This window comes from Eutrigla gurnardus, assembly GCF_963514095.1.
Source record: "Eutrigla gurnardus genome assembly, chromosome: 18".
Lineage (NCBI taxonomy): Eukaryota > Metazoa > Chordata > Actinopteri > Perciformes > Triglidae > Eutrigla > Eutrigla gurnardus.
In genome coordinates this window covers 18,214,060-18,236,863 of record NC_139929.1, presented here as the reverse complement: position 1 = coordinate 18,236,863, position 22,804 = coordinate 18,214,060, and the positions used below count along the sequence as shown (strand labels likewise).

Sequence of the window (22,804 nt, the reverse complement as noted above, 5' to 3'; positions counted from 1 at the left end):
GTCAAATGAGCCGCCCACTGAAAAACACGTTTACATAATCGACTGTCAGACATTCCACAGAGTCTTTGCCAGTTTTTAAAAATACAGGACCACTGATGTTGCCATGGGGTTTTCCAGCCCATGTCACCTTGTATAGCAGCATTTGGGGTGTATTTACCCACACCTAGATAGAATCTACATGCTCTATTAAACACAGCATTAATAGGAGAATAACTTTTGTATCCCCAGACAGCAGCAGCATAGGTCAAAATAGGCAGGACCAAGGATTCAAACAATTTAGTATAGCATTTAAAAGGAAAACCACCCATACATTTACACTTAGCTATGATTGCACCTAGGGCTCTATTCGCATGCATTGCTAAATTCTTGACAGTTTCATTATAATCTAGAAATTCTGTTAACATCAAACCCAGATATTTATACTCTTTAGCTGTTGCCAAAGTAAACGAGCCGCAGGAGAAACTAAACTCAGACAGGGGCATTGATGGATTTCTAAAGTGCACCACCTTGGTTTTATCAGGATTTACATTCATTTTCCAGTCCTGACACCAACTATGAACAAAATTAAGCATCTCCTGAAGCCCCTCCTCAGTTTCAGAAATCAAAACAATGTCATCTGCATATAACAGAATGGATATTTTTTCGTTACCAATAGAGACACCTTTATCTAAGGCCTTAATTGCTAGAGACAGATCGTTTATATACATGGCAAACAGAATAGGAGATAGAATACATCCTTGTTTAACTCCAATATCAACTGGAAACCAATCTGTGAGACGTCCATTAACTCGAACACAACATTTGACATTTTCATACAAAGCAATGAGACAATTCAACATGTTGCCATGTAGGCCTAATGCGGACAACTTATTCCAGAGCATGTTTCGGTCTATGTGATCAAAAGCTTTAGAAAAATCTATAAAAGAACAAAAAGTAGCTTTCTTCAACGTTTTCCTTGTGTCTATGATTGTAGTTAAAGTAGCAATATGGTCAAGGCAGCTCCGTTTCTTTCTAAACCCGTTTTGCTCGTCTGCTATAATATCGTTAGCTTCTGCCCATTCGGCAACACGATTATACAGCACAGAACAGAACAGTTTATACACAGAAGATGTCAAAGTGATTCCCCTATAGTTTAGAGGTATTCTGTTGTCTTTTCCCCCAGCTTTGGGGATGGGGTTAATAATACCATATTTCCAAAACTCTGGTACCACACCATTTGAAAAACAATAATTAAAGAGCCTATTTAAAATATTCAGTGTGTTACCATTTTTCAATACATCAACTGGCACCCCGTCATATCCATAAGCTTTACCCTTTTTAGCTGCTTGTAGAGCTTTTATGATTTCATGCTCTGTAATTTGCTGATTCATGAAGGAGCCCTGGTTATGTGCATATGCAGTAACTCTACCTCTGATACAAGAGTCACAATGGTTATTAGATTGAAACAGACCGGCAAACTCACACCTCCAGGTCTCTAAAACAGCATATTTATCAGTCTGTACAGTCCCATCAGGCCTCAGTACCTCCCAGGGAATCTCTGGGCGGCGTTCACTGCCAACACCAAGCTGGTTAACCTGCTGCCAGAAGGTCCTTGGGTCGTTACTCACTAGTTCTTGGATGTTTTCCTGCTGTAATCTCCAGTATCGTCTTTTAGCAGCTTGGACTGAACGATCAAACTGCTTCTGAATGTCCTTCATTACAGCTTTAGCCTGCGCCTTAGCTGGACCAGGGGGGCACAGTATCCATTCCTTCTCCGCTGAGCATAAAGCCTTCCATAGTGAGGAGTGATGATCTGTCCACCAAACTTTTTTACTCCTCCTCTTTTTGTTAGAACAGCCATGTTGAATAACAACATCTCTGTGAGGGATCTGATCTTGCATCTCCTTTTTCAAAATTTCACAGAACTGTGTATACACAGCATCCACGGCAAGCTGGCAAGCGGTGACATCCCCCAACTGTGCTGCACAGTCCCTCAGTGCTGTTTGACATGAGGCACTTGATAGAAAATTATCAGGAATGCTGGGTAGATCAAAAACAGTGAATGAGACCATATCCTCATTCCTCTGGGTGGTACACATGGAAGGAGATATTAGTCCAGCAGGGAGAACCATAGAGCATGTAAGGCAAGAGTGGTCAGGAATAGTTCTGGATGTGTCAATAGTGGAGACACAGCCCGCCTCTGTGAAGAGGTCCTCACTCCTATTTACACTAAATTCACTAAACCAGTGCAAAATTTCATAAGGCACTATTATATAATCAACAACTGATAACCCTTTTGATGATACACATGTAAAATCATTATTGAGGTAATTCCTCCCGTTTAAAATACAACAATTTGCACTGATAAGAAACTGAATAAATAATTCCCCATAAGAGTTAGATACTGTATCCACTATATTTCGTTCTTCTACTGCATCCACCCCCTCAATATAATCCTGTACATTTGCACAACGGCTGTTGAAATCACCCATAATGCAAAAGGGACCAAGTTTCTGAAATCTAAATACATTTGAAAGAAGGGTCTCATAAAAGTCTGCTGCATCAACCTGCCTGCTGGAATTAGCTGGTGGTAAATAGCAAACAGCAACAGAAAACACATGGTCTATACTGAGGTGGGGCTTAGCAGTCAGCTTCAGCCATAATATACCTTCCACAGAGTCATCAAGGATTTCACAGTTGTAGTCCGTACACATTCTGTCACTAATAAAAAGTCCCACTCCCCCTGATCCAGAGCGAGCGCGATGATGCAGTCTAGTTCTGTTCTGCCCAAACCACCTGTATCCAGCAACAGATGCAGCTTGCACACCAGTCAGATGAGTTTCTGCCACTCCCATTAGATCCAAGCCCAGATGCTTAATACACTGTGAACGTGTTTTATTGTTTTCTGATGATGTATCGATGTTCCAGCTTTGTACATTCCAAAACCCGCATGAAACCTAGCGCTGGGCTGCTCCCCCCGCTGCCGTGTTACTGCGTGTTGACCAGACCGACGTGTTAACTACACGCCCTCCTCGGACAGCGAGTTTGTCCGTGCCGATTTCCTTTAAAATCGCATGGAAGCTGTACTCAATAGCCCGCTGTTCAAAGGCAATGTCATGATTAATATACACCTTCTTGTACTCCGAATGTTTCTGTAATGTTGCTTTTTTGCTCATTACAGATTTCTTGTGTTCATGACAACCAAACTTGGCGATTATAACCCCCGGTTTGTTGTTACGTGACTGTTTCCTTTCTGCGGACACGCACTCAATGTCTTTGATTTTAAGTCCGTCTTTAATTAAACAGTTCACGGAGTTCAGCGTGACTTCATTCACTCTGTGTGGAAGATTTCTGATCACCACGTTGAGCGCTAAATCACTGCTCCTCACTCCAGGTGCGCTCGGGCCCGGTGTAGCAGCCGCGGCGTCTTCCAACACTTTCAAACGTGCACTAAAATCACCCACCTCTGAGCTGAACTGAGGGTCAAAAAGGGGGTTATCCTTCACGGTCGCCTCCAGGTTGTTAACACGGCAGTAAAGATCCACAATATCCTCCTTGAATTCTTGTCGGATTATCTCCATTTTTTCCCGAACAGCAGCCGCAACTTTTTCGGCGATCGTCTCCTCCAAACTTTTAATATTATTGGAGATTCTGTTTTCCATTGTCTCAATCGCTTGTAGGATGTCTTCATGTTTATTAGAGTCATCCTCTTTATCCTCTTTATTAGCTTGAGAGCGCAGAGACGCTGGCTTTTTGCTGCTCGTGGCCATCTTGAAACAAGTTGTACGATGGAAAACCATACGTGGATCTGCATATCACTTGGCATTGTGTTACATTCATCCTTACAGTGTGCATTGAAATCACTTACTTCTCTCCTTAAAGTTTTCTCTTTCACTTGATTTCGATGTGTGTTTCTTTTTGTTAACTGGAATCTTGACATCTGCCGTTGTAAGTGTTTCGTGTACAGACGTTTGACAGTTTGTGAGGAATTGTGCCTAATGTGATTTTCTTCAGCCAACACTCACTATGTTGCCAGGCTGGCTATCAGGCTGTACAGCATCTGGGTCCGGTTACTCATATGTTCTATGAGCACCACATCACTGACCGATCCGTTATGGACGAAATAAGCATTTCCACAAGATTGACATGAAACCTCCAGCCTCCTGGAGTCCAGCAACACAGTCTAACAGAAGTGCCTTCCCCCTGCCATATACAATAAGACTTGTATTGACAGGACGGGCCAACCCTGTGCTTTTAGTGAATAACACTCACTGGATTATCGTCTGGCGGCTCCAGAAGAGTGATTGTGTTGCCAGACGCAGCAAGCCAAAGTCAGACAGTCCACATAACAACACATACAGTATATGGTTGATTGTGTTCCACGCACAGTACTTAATAAATTCTTAACTTTCATGAATGTGGCTGTTTCTGTAAGTGGGACAGAGTCAGTGGTGGTCTGGAGACGCTTTTTCAGTTATTCTGGATATTGAATTCTGTTTATGTGCAATAGCACTCAGTTCATTACCCATAAATATTATTATTGTTATTAACAACAAGATGCAAGATGATGGAATAATCAGATTGTAAGTGGAATCCCTTTTTACAGGTTTATATGCTTCTGCAGGTACAACATGACCATAATCATACATCAGGTGACCACATGTTTTTATTTACTGCTATGAAACAATAGATTCTGTGTTGATAATTAATAAAATGTAACTGTTCATCTGATGCATACGTTCCATGAAAAATCTGTGCTAATGTGTCTCAACAACAAAATAAGCTTAAAATTTGCCATTTATTAGAATGTTTTAATATTTCCATCCAATTGACATATTGTACTGTACATCACAAAAGCACTGCATTTCCATACCAGAGTGGATCTTTTTTTTTTTTTTCAAATAATAAAAACCATTTGTGTTGAAATGACTGAAAATGAGTTTACAGTAGCCTATTGATAACTGTCCTTTAATTCTACTTTTCTTCTCTTCTCTTTCTTCTTTGGAGATTGAAATGTGAGAAAATGTACAGGAACAATCTTTCACAGAAGCTGTATGAGAACATTAAAAATATGGTATATTACATAAATTACTAAAGACAGCAGAGTTGTGTATAAAGTACATCAATGTGTTGTTGCTGCTTTGAAAGAGTAATTTAAAATAGTGAACGTGTCGCATTTTGTTGCAAAATACCATCTTTTAAAATGACTGTGAGTATTTGATTGCAGAGTTTCTTTTGGCGTAGGAGTGTCTTATTCAGCTTGTGAGTGGAGTTTTTTCACAATGAGTCCCAACCTGAACATTATGCAAGACGTCACTTGGGAACTCCCCTTGATGTCAGTTTGGGATAAACTTAATTATAACTTATAATGTGAAGATACAAACAGTTTTGGATTAATTTGCAATACAACATGAGCTGATATGAATAAAGAAAACCAGAGCCATTTATGATCATTTTCCTGCTCAAATTTTCGGAAAAAAGTTTGAAGGAATCCAGCAGGAATCAGCTCTGAGCTTCCAGCAGAGACTCACATCAACTGAATATCTTTGACTCTGACACCTTTACTCTGATAGGAACATCTTTGCTCACCATGGTAACACAACTAAAGACAGCTAAGTCCTAAGTGAAGCTCCACCTCCTTCTCTACGCAGATCTACACCAAGGACACCACATGTCACTATTAGCGTGGAGAAACGGTCTACACATGGAATTCATGCACCTCTCTGTGCTGGCACTATTGCTGTGGAACTCAGGTAGGACTCTACTTTAAAGAAACAAATCTTAATCAGAGAACTCACATACATCTATCACACCCAGACTTGACTGTAGGCCTTTCACACACTTTGTGTGGGAGTCTGGGTATGTGACTGACACACACACATACACACACACACACACACACACACACACACACACACACACACACACACACACACACACATACACATACACATACACATACACACACGGGGGAAAAAAGATTAAAAAAGGCAAAATGGACTTCATAGAAATCATACACGTTAAAGTTATAATCCTTCAGATTTTCATACATTTTAAGTAATTGAGTTCAGTCAATATATATATATATAAACCTGTAGAAGTACAGAGAGGAAATTGATCGGATTGATATCACCCTCACTGTTTCCTGTTCACTCTCCTACAGCTATATCAGAGCCTCATTTAGTTATTTAGTTTCTGCTAATGCTAACACACCATTTCCTGTTGTTGCTTCACACCTAGATCAACACATTGGGGACTTTGTGTGTGGACTACAAACTTGTTTTTAACCTTTAACTTGTTGTTTGTTTTGATCCGTTGTTTTGTTTGATGTAGTTGCAATTGCAAAAGCATTTTTGAGCATCGGGAAAAGCATTCTATAAAACTAATTCATTTTTATTCAACTTTTTTAAATTGTGAAGCAGTGAAAAGAAACCAAATGTATGGGTCATTTTGTCACTTCAATAAAGTGGCAAAGTCCTGCCTTTCTACATGGGACCTCAAAATGAATTTCTGATGCATGTATTCCTATGGCGAGATCGAAATTATTTTCTGGTCCTGTTTGAATTGTGCCATGAATTTCACATATGTTGTTTTTGGTTTTTAAAGATATGTTTTCATGCAAAAAAAAACTATGATTTATCACAAAGGTGTTTGATAATGGTAGGTTTTGTGTGAGGCCGCCTTGTGAACTACAGCTCTTCGCTGCTCTCGGCGTGAATGATATCCGTCAGTTTGAGCCAGCGATTCCTCATCTTCTCATTGGACGGGAACCAACTAACTAACACTACCGCAGCGTAGACGCTACTTCCGTGTTTACCCAGCCGATGCCGTGATGCAAATTTTTTCATTCTCTCGCGTGAAACTCGCGTCACGGCATCGGCTGGGTAAACACGGAAGTGGCGTCTACGCTGCGGTAACATAGCAGCCGAGGATAGAAGCTATTGGGCAAGTGTTCTTTTAAATAAACTCCTGATGTAACTTACAAACTTTCAAATGCCTGGTTTTGTGAGTATAGACCCTATGTGTACTACTGCAGACGTTTGGTAACATTCCATGCATTATTAGTGGGGTTATTTACGAGATATACAAGATCTACCATAGCGCCAGTACTCAGCCATTCGGCTGATAGCCCTATCTTGACCAATGCTGACCATCGCTAAAAATGCTTCCGAAGGGGGTATTTGGCTGGATGTAATGTTGGAAATGACCTAGGGTGCATTTCACTCCGAACCATCACTTTAAACTGAACAATAAACAGTCAAACTCTTGACGTGAAAAATTATAATTTAAATCCACAAACGACACATTTCTAATTTGGGGCATATAGCGACTGGGACCAGCAAATAATTATTTTAGCTGCATTGAGACCCATACATGTTTTACGATCTCAGAGGTCCCATGGGAGTCTAGCGGAAGGGGCGGGACTTCGCTACTCTATACAGAAGTCTTCTTTTTCCAGTCAGAGTCTGATGGCTGATGGTCAGCAGAGAGAATGCAGTTTTAAGGCACTTCAGCTTTGGCTTCATGTTTCAGAACCGTTGCTGCCTGATTTAAATGTGAGTGACATGTTAATACCTTCAAGCCTGGTTCAAAATCTCTCATGATTTAGGGCCGGTCTCAAGCCACAAAGGTGCAATGCATCATGGGGCAGTTAAATATGTGCAGTGAGCTCAAGACTTTATTCACAAATTTATAATGTAGTATAGTACACAAAAATCCACATTCAGTGAAGTGTGAAAGCACTTCAATGTCAATGCTTTGCTACACTTTTGTTGTATTGCCAGATGCTTGTCTGCTTGTTTGTTTGGATGTGTGCTGCTGTCTTCTTACCTTTTGAGATTGATGTTTTTCTTATCTCCCTCAAAAGGCTTTGTAACCACCTTTGTTTAAAAGAACTGATCTTAATGACTTAACTGGTTAAATCATTTTGGGCCCTTATTATTTTTGGCCCTTTGACTCTGACTCATGAAATGCTATGTGGTCACAATAAATAATATCCTCCAATCTACTCTTATGCAATTGGCTGAAACGGAAGAAGACATCTGGCTGCCCACAGATAATTCACTTAAAAAAATGCATTTGTGAAATAGGGGAAGGGGAGTCTCAAAAACACATACGTTTGTAAATCCAGGTTCAACAATCTGTACATGCAACAACATCCAAATATGTTTTGGAAAATACATTTAAAAACATATATTTGTGCATTTTTTTTATTGCATTTACTTAAATACTGAATATATGTGTATTTCTCCAGGACTCCAGACTGAGTTTAATCTACTTTTACTGACAGACTCTCTTACAGACCAGTCTGTCAGGTTGGTGGGAGGAGACAGTCGCTGTGCAGGAACACTGGAGGTGAAACAGGGAGACTGGAGACCAGTGACTGGCTTTAAATCTGGCTGGACCCTGAAGGAAGCAGCTGTTGTCTGTAGCGAGCTGGACTGTGGCTCTGCTGTTTCTGTGCGATGGAAAGAAGAGTCCTCCATAAGATCTGTGTGGAAAATGTCGCCTGCCTGTGTTCATTCTAGATCAGCTCTGAGCGAGTGTGTAACATTATTTTTCTCGACCTCCACCCTGGATCTCACCTGCTCAGGTAAGCCCATCAGTGAAGTCGTCTACGACAGTCATGTACCAGAACAGCAGCAGACAGATGAGCTGCTGCCTCAGGAAGTCAGGTGCTGAATGCACCAGGATATATCTTTACAATATGTGGAGTAGAACATTCAAGTGCTTCAGTGTGAATTGTTTCATGACAGCTTTTTTATTTAATGTCTGCTCTCTTATCACTCTTTCTCTCTATTCTATCTTCATTCATCTCTCCAGACTCTGTCAGGCTGGTGAATGGGACTAGCCTGTGCTCAGGCAGACTGGAGGTGAAGTCTAAGTCAGGGTGGTCCTCAGTGTGTGGAGCTGACTTTGACCAGCAGGATGCAGAGGTGGTCTGTAGGGAGCTTGGCTGTGGGACTCCTTCAGTCCTCCAGGGAGCACTCTATGAAGAAGTGAAGGCTCCAATGTGGACCAAAGACTTCCACTGTGGAGGCAATGAGTCTGCTCTCCTGGACTGTAGAAGCTCAGATCAAAACATCTGCTCAACTGGCAAAGCTGCTGGACTCACCTGCTCAGGTAGAAGAGGAGGAGCTGCGGCTGTGATCTGGTTAATTCATGTTGTATTGAAACGTATTGTTTTACCAACGACTCTTCTGTTTCTCTTTAGATTCTGTCAGGTTGGTGGGAGGAGACAGTCGCTGTGCAGGAACACTGGAGGTAAAACAGGGAGACTGGAGACCAGTGGATGGCTACGAGTGGACCCTGAAGAAAGCAGCCATTGCCTGTAGAAAGCTGGACTGTGGCTCTGCTGTTGCTGTAGGGGGGAGAAAAGAGTCCTCAAGCAGATCTGTGTTGGTCATCAGATCTGCTTGTATTCAGTCTGGATCAAATCTGAGGGAGTGTTCAAGATTAGATTCCTCTGACTTCATCCTGGTTCTAAACTGCTCAGGTAAGCCCATCGGTGACATCATCTCTGTGCCTATGTAATTCACATTTTGCAAAAGTGGCTTAAGGTGTGTTCACACACAAAATGTATGCCTCATTCATGTTTATTTGCGTCACTTGTGTTGGATGCATCGGGAAGGAGGGGGTCTTACCTTAACATCAATCATGGCTGAAATAACGAGCTGCTTTATACATGTTGTACAAGTCCCAGATGGGTAATTCAACATCACCTCGGGATGTTCAGTGAATTTCATTGAGCTTTATTCACTGCAAATAGCAATCCACACATCGGCTGGTTTACCACAGCGGTGTGAACCCAAAATAAACTGTTTTGTTGTGATTTCGTTGCAATAAAACAAAGACATTTTGTAAAAAGGCTGAAGTCATGGCTTGTAAGGTTTGTCTGCAAGACGATTCGCGAGTAACTTTCAGATTGATCGAAGGCTATTCTAACACTGTAGCTGCTCCATCAAAACTAAATAATATCTATACATTTGGTATTAGTAACCTTGTTGTTTGTTGATTTGCAAACAAAATACCTGTGTGGAATGGAATGGAAAACACAAAAGGCTTATAGGCTAAATTAGTGCGAAGTCAGTAAAACAATTCTCAAATTCTGACGGGATGCTCTGATCTTGCTCCTTGCTCATAACTGCTGAATTTCTGCCTGTGAGTAGGTTGTTGCTTGCTTCCACATGCGTTAATTGTACAAGATTTGTTCATTCTTACGCTGAAGAGCTAAATTAAGTTTGTGACACAGCCACTGGTAATCCTGTAATCCAGTGGGTCTCTGGGTAATTAAAGAAGTCCAGGAAAATGCTTTCACAATATGACAAATGTTCTAGTGTTGTTTGGAACCCAAAGCAGGGACTGAGGCAGGTTCATATACAAAGATGTTTATTAAACAAAAACAGAAGGCGGTGGAGGCAGGAAGTAGAGATGGGAGAATATTTACTCACCCACTCATATTGAGTCGAGTCTGCTGTCTCCATTCACTCGGGTCACTTGCTTCCAGTCAAAATATACTAATTCAAACAACTGATTGAGTGACTCGCTCCTCTCTTTAAAACCTGTAAAATCACATTTTAACACCTAGTGCATCAGTTTACCCTAGCAAGTGGCTGCTGAAAGTTAACACGGACAAGAGAAGGTGGTTGATTGAGTTAAACTTCGGCTGTAGCTCAAACCAGCAGAGGTTTTATTGCTGTGCAGTCAGAAGAGAGGAGGACTCGCTGCATGGATCACTCAGTGAAAGCTCCGCATAACAACAGACCATACTCAGATAGCCTGACAGATTGAATGAATCTGCTTCCTTGAAACTTAAACCACTGGTATTTAAGGAGTGGATTAGACTTCAACAGCATAGATCATCCTTTTAAAATAAAATAATAAATAATAAAATATGATTACATTTTAATGAAAATACTTTCTTTTTACTTTGTACACATACTGTACATGATGACAAATGACATGAATATAATAAGTTAAAATTAATAATAATTAATTAATAATTATTAATAATTAAAGTGTAATCCTTATTTTTCACAAATGACAATGGCTTGTTTTGTTTATTACAGTATATATATTTATGTATCGCATTTTACGGATAGGATTTCTATACTCTGGGGGCACTGACTCAAGTGACTCAAGTGACTCAAGTCACCCGGATCAGTTTGGTGATTGACCTAGAGATCCGTGAGTCAGCACACTGACTCGGATTTACCACCTCTAGCGGGAAGCTAGTTGGCTTGTAGAAATAATCACCGGACCAGAGAGAATGGATCTCTGGAGACGACACGAGGGTAAAGCACGTGGAAAAACTCAGGGACTGAAGACACTCGGCATATGTGAAACCAGAGCACATGTAACAACACAGGTAAGTGCAACAAAAAACACTGCCGAGAAGTGAGTCAGTTGAAAACAAACTGAAGGAACAATGCGAGAAAGCACACAGAGCACAACTGAATGCAATGGATTTGGCACAATGGTGGCGGAAAAAAGGCTGAAGGCCAGGTTTTTATGGACAGGTTGATGAGGAAAGTGAAAGCATATATATATATATATATATATATATATATATGTATATGTGTGTGTGTGTGTGTGTGTGTGTGTGTGTGTTTGTGTGTGTGTGTATCATTATCAGAATCCAAATCAGAAACAGATTTATTACCAAGAAGGATTTTACAATTTTACACCAACGAGGAATTTGTCTTGAATAAGTACATTTTACATGCAAACTATGACTATAATATATGCAATATAAACAAACAATATAAACAAACAGAGACATATAGTGTGGGGTGATTGATAAATAAAGACGGGAGAGCTGTACAAGAATGTGCAAAAAAAAAAAAAAAAAGATCAAAGTTGAATGTTATAAATTGGTGGGTTTCTACACACTGTGAATGGGTAAATGTTCTAAGACAAAACATGGAAAACACCCAGACTGGAAAATGCCATGGTAGCATCCAGTCAATCACACAGTAAGTCAATCACCAAACTGATCCAAGTTTACGAGTGACTTGAGTCAGTATCACCCAGAGGATAGAAATAACTATGAGTCAATCACGAGGCCACTGTCTCCAACTACAACCAATAGTTTCATTTAAATTAAATCAATTTGTATTTATTTTCACATGCATACAGCTGAAGGTATGGTGCCGAGAATGGCGACATGGTGTTGCTCTCGTTACTCTGGCTGCGCACAGTGAGTAAAATACTTACATTTTAAAAGGATGAACTGTGCTGTTGAAGTCTAATACCCTCCTTAAATATTAGTAATTGAAGTCTGCTCTAAATTTCGAGGAAGCAGATCCACTCAATCTGTCAGGCTATGGGAGTGTGGGTCTGTTGTTTTGACTGAACTTTCACTGAGGGATCCATGCGAGTGAGTCCTCTGCTGTTCCGAGAGACGGTGGAGTGATCCACAGAAACGAAACCTCTGCTGCTTCCATCTATGGCCGAAGTTTCACTAACAGTGATTAACTCTTCGGCAGACTCTGAAGCACCTTCTCTTGTCTGTGTTAACTAGTCCGAGCAGCCAGTGACATAATCAATCGTTTGAATTAGTATATTTTGCCTGGTGTTGGCAGCAAGTCACCCAGGTTAATGGAGACAACAAACTCGACTCATCCGGATGAATTGAGTGGGTGGGTGAATGCTTTATGTTCTATTTGACACTAAATGGACATTATGCTGAATTGAAGAAGACTTGAAACTAGCGATTGAGACCATAAACTCATGTTCACATTGTTTATTGTGATAATAAATCATGTGGGAAGTGGGATAATTTTCTCATAGTCTTTCATCCAATCAGACAGCATTTTACAACCAGAAGAGTTGCCTCCAAGTGGAAGGCACTTCCGGCTCGGCTTCAGTTTTCAGACCCAAAGGTCGCCACCTGGACAGTACCCAGCGTGCTCCAGCAAGCTCTTGATCTAATCTTTGATCTTCATTCATCTCTCCAGACTCTGTCAGGCTGGTGAATGGGACGAGCCTGTGCTCAGGCAGACTGGAGGTAAAGTCTAATTCGGGCTGGTCCTCAGTGTGTGAAGCTGACTTTGACCAGCAGGATGCAGAGGTGGTCTGTAGGGAGCTTGGCTGTGGGACTCCTTCAGTCCTCCAGGGAGCACTCTATAGGGAAGTGGAGGCTCCAATGTGGACCAACGAGTTCCAATGTCGAGGCAATGAGTCTGCTCTCCTGGACTGTAGAAGCTCAGGCTTGGATAGAAACACCTGCTCACCTGGCAAAGTTGTCAGACTCACCTGTTCAGGTAGAGGAGGATCTGTAACTGTGATCAGGTTCATTTCTGTTTGAATGAAACTCACTGTATTGTTTTACTAATGACTCTTATTTTTGTTCAGAATCTGGTAGGTTGGTGGAAGGAGAGAATCGCTGTGCAGGAACACTGGAGGTGAAACAGGGAGACTGGAGACCAGTTACACACTCTGACTGGACCCTGAAGAGAGCAGCTGTTGCCTGCAGAGAGCTGGACTGTGGCTCTGCTGTTTCTGGAAGATGGAAAAATGAGTCATCACAGAGATCTGTGTGGAAGATCGGGTCTGCTTGTGGTCATTCTGCTCTGAGGGAGTGTGCAAGAGCAGGTTTCTCTTCCTACTTTCTGGAAGTCATCTGCTCAGGTAAGCCCATCTATGACATCGACAATAACCAGTTATGTACCCAGGTTGACAGACAGCTCACCAGCTAAAATGGTACGGAACTTTTTCAAACAGCCATGATGGAGTCTGATCATGTGCTGATTCTGGGAACTATTTTGTTTTGGGCAATAGCTTTTGCCTTCTCCAGAGTTGTCCAGAATGAGAGCCGGTGGATATGCAGTACTCAAAACCTAGTGATGTCCAAATGAAGCTTCGTGAAGCATTTTCTTTATTGTCTGAGCCCAATAGATGGCGCTCTCTGTTCAACAAAGGGTTGAAAGCAATGGAAATATATCGGCCTTCAACCCTTTGTTGAACAGAGAGCGCCATCTATTGGGGTCAGAAAATAAAGAAAATGCTCTACGAAGCTTCATTTGGACATCACTATCAAAACCCCATGCTGAGTGCCGTTGAAAGAAATGTTTTACCAGTTATGAACCGAAAAGCAGCCAGAGAGCTGAACCTTCATGGAGTCTCCGGGTGGCATCCAGGAAGGGGAACTGACTTCAATTTTGAGTAAATTCTGAGTGCATTTTGAGGAACTCTTGAACCCAACAACCCTGTTCTCTGAGAAGAACGCAGGGCTTGAATACAACAAGGAAGTCTCACCCATAGATTTGCCCTGAAATGCTGTAGACTCTGGAAACTAATATGCATCCTCTGTGACATGTGGAGGTCAAGAAAGTATCTGTGGAGTAGAAGACCAGGGTGGTGTGTCCCATATTTAAACAGGGGACCAGAGAACATGCTCCAACTATGAGGGTATCACACGGATCAGCCTCCCTGAGAATGTTTATTCCAGGGTGCTGGAAAGAAGACTTTCCAACTCTTTGAACATCCATATGTTTTGTGGGATTTTGACCATGTTCCCTTGGAAGTCCTGTGGGGAATGGCAATATGGGGTACCAGGGTTGTTGCTATCAAGGTATCCAGTTATTGTATAACAAAAGTGACAGCTGTGTTCTTATACTCGGCAAACAGTCAAGAATCTTTCCCGTGTGTGTTGGCCTTCGGCAGGGTCATCCCCTTTCACCAATCCTGTTTGTGATTTTCATGGAGAAGATTTCAGGGATCAGCAGATACCAGATACCTTCTGGTTTAGGGATCTCAGAGTTGTAACTCACTCTTTGCAGATGATGTATTAGCTTCATCAGACCATGCGCAGAAGGAATAGAATAGAAAAAGCAGATACACTATGTAAGTTGTTAAAATGTGAATGTGATAGGAACATTGCTGCAGTCTGTGTTGTTATATTGTTAATGATGCACTTATGTTGGAATTGGGCTGAGTCAGTCCAGTCCAAGTCTTTATATTTAGTGTCTGCTGTCTTTTCTCTCTCTCTATTCTATCTTCTTTTATCTCTCCAGACTCTGTCAGGCTCGTGAATGGGACTAGCCTGTGCTCAGGCAGACTGGAGGTAAAGTCTAACCCGGGGTGGTCCTCAGTGTGTGGAGCTGACTTTGACCAGCAGGATGCAGAGGTGGTCTGTAGGGAGCTTGGCTGTGGGGCTCCTTCAGTCCTCCAGGGGGCACTCTATAGGGAAGTGGAGGCTCCAATGTGGACCAAAGAGTTCCAGTGTGGAGGCAATGAGTCTGCTCTGCTGGACTGTAGAAGCTCAGGCTTGGATAAAAACATCTGCTCACCTGGCAAAGCTGTTGAACTCAACTGTTTAGGTAGAGGAGGATCTGCAGCGGTTCATTTCAGAGAAATTCTAGTGTAACTCACTTTGTTCTTTTAATGATGACACTTTTGTCTCTTTAGAGCCTGTCAGGTTGGTGGGAGGAGACAGTCGCTGTGCAGGACAACTGGAGATGAAATATCAGGGAGACTGGAGACCAGTGGATGGCTATGACTGGATGCTGCAGGAAGCAGCTATTGCCTGCAGAGAGCTGGACTGTGGCTCTGCTGTTTCCTTGAGATCGAAAGACAGTTCCGTAGACAAATCTGTGTGGACCATCAGACCTGACTGTCTTCAGCCTGGATCTGCATTGAGGGAGTGTGCAACATCAGGTGTTTCTGACTCCACCCTGGATCTCACCTGCTCAGGTAAGTCCATCTATGACGTCATCTATGACAGTAATGTCTGGGTGCTTTCCTCTGACCCACTGACAGTGAGTGGTTTTCATTGGACTGACTTTTAAAGTTATCCAGGACAATGGCATCATAAAATGTAGAGAAGTGGGCTTTTTTTCAGATCCCTAAATAGACTGTGAAGCTTCTCCTGGCAAGACACACATCTGTATGTCTATGTCTGTCAGACCTGTGGCATCATGTTCTTTTTCAATCTCCATTTTGTTGGACATTGGATGGAAGGTGAATGTGACCTTTCATCAACTCTCTATCTTTACAGACCTGTTGTTTCAGCCAAACATATCTGTGTCCTCCTCCATCGATTGGGTGTCCAAGGCCCTGCAGCAGGCGTTTCATTTGGTCAGGGGCTCCAACTTCACCATCTCCTGCTCCATCCAACCACAGTACCCAGGAGGCTCCTTCCAGCTCACCTTCAACTCCTCCTACTCAACACGCAACTACACCCAGCAAGCTGTCAATCACTCTGCCCACTTCCTGTTTCCCGCTATAGAGCCGGCCCACCAAGGAAGCTACACCTGTGCTTATCACATCTATGTTTTTTCTCATAACTTCTCCTCTGAGAGCCGTCTGATTTCTTTCACTGTCTTTGGTAAGCTTACCAGAAAAACCAGCTGCATGTTTTACTTGCAAGTTTGGCAAAGATGACTGATCCAAGCTGACTGAAAAGAGTCCATTCATGTTGTTGTTTCTGGAATTATCCAATCCAATCCACTTTATTTATATAGCACAATTCAAACAAACACAACTGTTTCCAAAGTGCTTCACAGTAAATAAATACATTTCAACACAACAGAAGCGCAATAACAATGATGGACACAATACGATAGAATCAATATAAAAAAAAGAATTAAACTGTGACTATCTTGTAATACACATGTCATCTAGTAAACGAATGTAACTAAGTCCATAAATGGCAATAGCAAACAATATGCTGTAAGACCGCATGTTTAGTTACCAGGAGGCTGTGTGTCTGAGAGCTGAGTGATGTTTCATGACGTAACCAATCAACAAAGCTCCTATGCCACCACGCCTCGTTAATTTGCTTGTGAAATCTATGGTTACACCAAACACAAAAAGGCCTTGAGATTCTCTTCCTGTCATCGCTGAATCAGATATGGGGACAAAACATATTGTGGCGGACTGTGGGCTCCCAGAGCTCTACAATAGAACCTGACAGTACAGTACTTAATACAGAGACCAAACAAAACTATGAGTATAAACCATAGACTGTCTATGGTTCAAAAAGCTGCTCTCGTATTTGTGCCTGTATGAAGTTATAAGCATGAGCAGCTGGGTGACGCTATTAAACACAAATTATCCGGCAAATAAATACATGCCTGCAACTTCAACTCACTAAAGTGTGTGTGTATGTGTATGTGTGTGTGTGTGGGGGGGGTGATAGTGTGCAATCTCTTGGGGAGGTAATATCCTCCTATCATCTGGCACCGTGTCACATTTGATTAAGGGGGATATGAGAAGCTGCAGTCATGGACTCAGTGATGAAGTTGTTCTCCTACCTGAAGTGTCTCATCTCCCGGGACATGTTTTCAGGGTGTATGGGGTGGAGTTGGCATTAACTTCAGAGGTTAAAGAAATCTGTCTTGGCGAGGGATTTATTACTCCGTTTATCTAGTATGGCCCCCTCCTTTTTTCCCCTGCATGTTATGCTTTCATCAAGCAGATTTTGGAACAAGAGCATGAAGCATATGCATTTCCACAAATCTCTGTACACTTGGAGATCACTGAAGAAGTTCATCTCTCTGATGAGGTTTGCTTGGGAGAGGAGGACCTGTGTGATTGGATGCACGAGCACAATGTGTCGGTCACTGTTGCACTCGAAGCACTCAACAGTAATCCTGCACTATTTTGCCATGTGTTTAGTCGTCCACAACAATTTAAGCAGAAGTGATTCTCTCTGAGGTATGCTCTGCGCTGTTCTCTAGGGATTTGTCGTTAAAGAGTTGACATTTTTGGCTGCACTGTGGTGTAGTGGGTAGCACTCTCGCCTCACAGCAAGAGGGTCCCGGGTTCCTTCTGTTTGCATGTTCTCCCTGTGTAAGTGTGGGTTATCTCCGGGTTCTCCGGCTTCCTCCCACAGTCCAAAGACATACAGGATGGGGATAGGTTCATTGGTGACTCTAAAATTGCCCGTAGGTGTGTGAGCGTGAATGGTTTTCTGTCCCCGCGACCCCCCCAAGACCCTAAATACAGGATAAGCGGTAGACGATGGATGGATGGATGGAGTTGACATTTTTCAGTGGGTGGGGCGTCTTATGTATTTGACTGACGATCCGGTTCATCCAACTTCTGTAAAGCAGGATTGTTGTGAATGCCAGTTCTGCAGTGAAGTCTGTTTTGTTTGCAGTCACAGAGGCTTCATTACTGTGTTTACAGGCTTTTCTGTCCTGATAGAGGCATGGCCAATGGAGGTGGATATAGTGCAGATCAGATCAGTCTTTATATTTGCCTGTTGTTGGACAAACTTGGAGAATACAAAGAAGGGAGGAAAGGCCACTCCATAATCCTTTTTGTGCATGCTTCCAAAACCTGTTCATTTAATTGGATGTAAAAAGGAGACCTTTTCCACTATTCATTTTACCCCACGAGCTGTGTCCATATACAATGCCCCTGTCAAAGCACCATCTTTCTTAGCCCACTCCAGTTCAATAAGAATGTCACAGCATTTTAACGATTCAGCTTCAAGCACTTTGTCACCAGTTACACTTCTTCCCCGGCAGAGAGATGCACTTCATGGTAGCGCTTCAATAAGAGGCTTTCCATGACCAATCATACTCAGCTTTGTTGTCAAATTGCAGAAGACCAGCTTTCCAGATGAAATATCTTGCAAAATCTTGTGCACCGTGAGGCTCAGGTAAGTACTCCTTTTCAGGATGTGCGGGCTTCAGAGTACATGAGGGTCTTGCTTGGACACATCTTAATTACTAGTTGTTTAACTATGTCTTTGTAATCTGACTGTGTTGCTTTTGGTACCATCAAATACACAGGCTTTGGAAGCAAGTACAAAGAGGATTATTAAATTACCTTTCCTCTCTTCTTTGTCTTCTCCAAAAATAAGCACATAAAAAGTGATCTGAGCTTCACTATGTCCCCCTCTATCAGGTATTTCCATTTTTTTTTACTCTTATGTGACTCCACTGCTACGTGTTGTGAAGGCAGCTCCACAGATAACATTTCCGACTGCTTTTGGAGGTACTCAGTAGTGTGTTGAACTGAACTGAAGGGTTTGTCTTCAGTTGGTATAGTCACAGGTTGAGCTTCCCACTTTCAACACCAACGTCTTCATAAGTTGTAGCTTCGGCTTCAGCCGCAGCAGCAGTTCTTTGGTACTGGAGAAGATGGCGACTTATGGCATAGTCAGCCTTTTTTCTTTAGCATGCTTGCTTCCATGTAGAAAAGGTGCATCAATGATGGCTGAAATAACCACTATTGCTGCTTTGTACATGGTGTGGAAGTCACAGATTTGCTGGGAAACCAAACACCGTCCTGTCTGGGTCTGACGTCATGGTTTGGTTAGGTATCTCTGCAACAAACAAATAACTTGACAATGCTAACATTGTAGCTGCTCCATCAACACTCAAAATAATGTCATCTAGACATAAATATGGCAAGGACATTGTTGTCTATGGTTTATATGCATTCATTTATAGATAGTTTGGTCTGGCCTCTGTACTAATATGAGGCTACTATCATGCTCTGGGTGACCACAGATGGACAGTTTTCTACCTCCTTTTCTGATTCAATGCTGATAGGCTTTTCATGTCAAAAATGAGCTTTGCTTTTGTTGTGAACAAACCTTAAGAAGTTGAAGAGATATCGCCATGTTGAAGTCATTGTAGATGTCAGATGTACAGTTTGTCTTTACTGGTAGCTGTTGGATGATGTCTTTTGTATGTCTGTCCATGTCTTTGATCAGATCCAACACCTTTTATCATCAGAGGGGTCATCTTGCCGCTGACCCTGCTGTTGGTGAACACTGCCATTTACTTCTACTGTAAGGTACGGACACGTCTGCTGTTTAGACCGCTGACTGAAATGAAGTCTGTGTTTAATGAACTAAACTGCATGAAGTCATGTTTGTGTGCTGTCATGGCTTTCCAGGCCAGCAAGGGGCAGAGGCCGAGCAGACAGGAGGACACTGAGCTGGATTATTATAACCTGGGTGTTCCTGCCCTTGAAGGAGGATCCATTGAACATGAAGGAGCTCAGGGAGCAGAGTAACACCTCCAAGGATTTTATTTCACATTCACATGGTTTTCTGTGACACAAGCCACCATCAGCTCGTGTTTGTATGCATGTTTCCTTTAAAAAGAAGGCTGGAGTTATTGCATTACATGAAACTATATTTTTATTACGCTCAACATGAAAGAAAAAAACAAACAATAGTGGTCTGTTCCGACATTCTAACTTCCTGTCTATGGGTCTCAGCTCCAAGCCCATTGGCTCCTACTGAAGACATAGATATTTAATTACTCCAAATATAACATTTCATATGAAAGCAGTGGTGGTGGAGTCCAAACAGCCATTTTCTTTAAAAGCAAAGTCACCCAGATGCAGGCAGATAGGGACCCGGCCATTCAAATCATGTTCTTGATTCAAAAGCATTCTGCTTAATCTTTCAATGGAGAATTTTTAGGACTTTTTTTTACTTTTGATATGAACTATCCTGATAACTAAGCAAACATTCTGAACAAAAGTACAGTATAAAAACATATGCAGCAGGTATTACAAGTTGAGATATTGATTTGCTAAGTAAACTGGAGCAGTTAATAACTTTATGTATTCATTTAACATTCACCGTCTACCACAAATATATATCATTGTTTTTTTGTTTTATTTTATTACTATATTTCAATTTTCATCATTTTGATTCTACTTTTTAACTTTCTTATTATGCATATGAGCTCCAATGAGCTTTGTCAGAGGAGCCTGTCCAATTGCTGTGCATGACAATATTTTTTGTTGTTGTGGTTTTTACTGTTCCAAAGTAAAGTTTTTTTTTTTTTTGTCTTAGAATTCTAAGTTGACCTGTCACAATTTATCATTGTAGACATTTTGACATATTACTTTTGTCTTGAAAAGCCAAATTGGTGCCATTTGCATCTTGTAACTTTCAATATTAATGAATTCAATATTAAGCTACATTCATTATTGCATTTTTTAAAATCTTTTTTCAGTATCTAAAAAAATATATTTGAACTGTGCTAAACTCGACTCAGTGTGCGAACTTTCAAACTTCTGAGTAAAGCCCAATCAGCCTTGGATCAGGTTGATCTAAGGCCTATGTCATACCTCTGGATGATGTTATGATCCCAGACAGGACACTGTTTGATTAGCCGGTGTATCTGGGACTTCCACAAAATGTACAAAGCTGCAACAGTTATTTCAGCCATGAATTATGAAACATTAGCGGCATATACATTGAGTTAAGCCCCCCCTCTGACTTAAGGTAGAGCTTCTAGCTTCTAACATGTGACGCTGCTCATCAAACAATGAATCTAGCATCCATTAATGACTTCATGTGATGATTGTTTGACAGGTTCTGTGAGAAAGTAGTTATTTATCAATGAAACACTGCAGGAATAGTGACAATAGTGTGCTTTCCTTGAGTTACCCAACGTTTCAAACCATAGCACCACTATTGTTGGTAATTATTAGTGATGTCCAAATGAAGCTTTGTGAAGCATTTTGCTGTTTCGAACGCTGTTAAACAGCTGTTGGGGGATGTTAGGTGTACAATATAAGCCCTCTTATTGATGGAAAAAGCTGGTGTCAGTAAATTATGATTTATAGAAACTGATGAGTGAACTTAGATTTTTTTCCAAATGAAGCTTCGTGAAGCATTTTCTCTATTTTCTGAGCCCAATAGATGGCGCTCTCTGTTCAACAAAGGGTTGAAAGCAATGGAAATATATCGGCCTTCAACCCTTTGTTGAACAGAGAGCGCCATTTATTGGGCTCAGAAAATAAAGAAAATGCTTCACGAAGCTTCATTTGGACATCACTAGTAATTATCCTTGTTGTATTAATTGTCAGTAAGTGATTTATTTTGAAAACAACAGGAAGTGTGTTCATTTTTCAGCATGGCTAGCTTAAAATATCTCCAAAAACGGGTGAGAACATTTTTAACAGACAGTTATATTGACAAACGTCACATTTACACACACTCTCGCTCACCATTTGAAGGGCTGTGTTTCGGGTTTGCTGTCTTCCATTCATCAGGCTGACATGCCAAACAGGGGTGTAACAATTTCCCTGGTTAAATAGGGTGCACTTGTGCGCTTTATAGGTCTGTGACCAGCATAAATATGTTTTATCCTTAATTATGATTTCCTGTGTTTTGTTTGGTTGGAATAATGTGGAAAATTAAAATGTACTTAAATTCTAAGGAGCTGTAAATGTCCTCTCTGCTAAGAATTATATATTGTATTCTTTGAGGTGAGCAGTATGCTAAGTGGAGGGGCTATACATTTAAAGGGGGGCATTTTGGCAAAAGGGAAGTCAGTCTTGTTTTGGTTACAGAATACACAATCAAATTGCATTGTTTTTTTAAGTGTGTGAGTTATTAAGGGACTTCAGTCAGTTCTTTTAACGTCCATACTTTCCCATCTTTTGTAAATATTTGAACTGTTTGCTCTTTGTGAGGCCGGCATAATAAATTACACCATTGCCATATTTACAACTACGCCAGTGTTTTTGTAAAGTTTGGAGATCAATAGTATTCAGAAGAACCATGTTGGGACAGACAGGGGGGCAACACTGAAGAGGCAGAGGATCCAGAATCAGGTACAGACAGAAACACCGGAGCAGGCAAAAGGCAAGTCGGGCCGGGCAGCCGGTCGGGGAACCAGCATAGCAGATCACACTAAGGCTGGCAGTGTGAAGATTCTCACCAAAGGAAAACACAGGCAGGATGTTGGACATCCCTGGTCCTCTGGATGGCAGGAAAGCCTGGAGAACATACTGCTGATCAGGAGGGAAGGTGACTTACCCTCTCTTCTATGTCTCAGGTCACTGCAGCAACCAAGCAGGGAGCAGGAAGGATGGTCCCAGGTCCTCGAGTAGC

At 41.6% G+C, this 22,804-nt stretch overlaps 1 protein-coding gene across 1 annotated transcript; it reads left to right on the top strand.

The window, feature by feature from the left end:
- Positions 1 to 8,605: 8,605 nt before the first annotated feature.
- LOC311028836 (scavenger receptor cysteine-rich type 1 protein M130-like) lies at positions 8,606 to 15,770 on the top strand (the record flags this gene model as incomplete). The annotated part of the gene is made up of 6 exons (XM_084033631.1): positions 8,606 to 8,654; positions 8,803 to 9,102; positions 9,194 to 9,310; positions 12,939 to 13,244; positions 15,391 to 15,675; positions 15,742 to 15,770. The coding sequence occupies 6 exons, from the start codon at positions 8,606 to 8,608 to the stop codon at positions 15,768 to 15,770; spliced, it is 1,086 nt and encodes a 361-aa protein (XP_083889757.1).
- Positions 15,771 to 22,804: the final 7,034 nt, after the last annotated feature.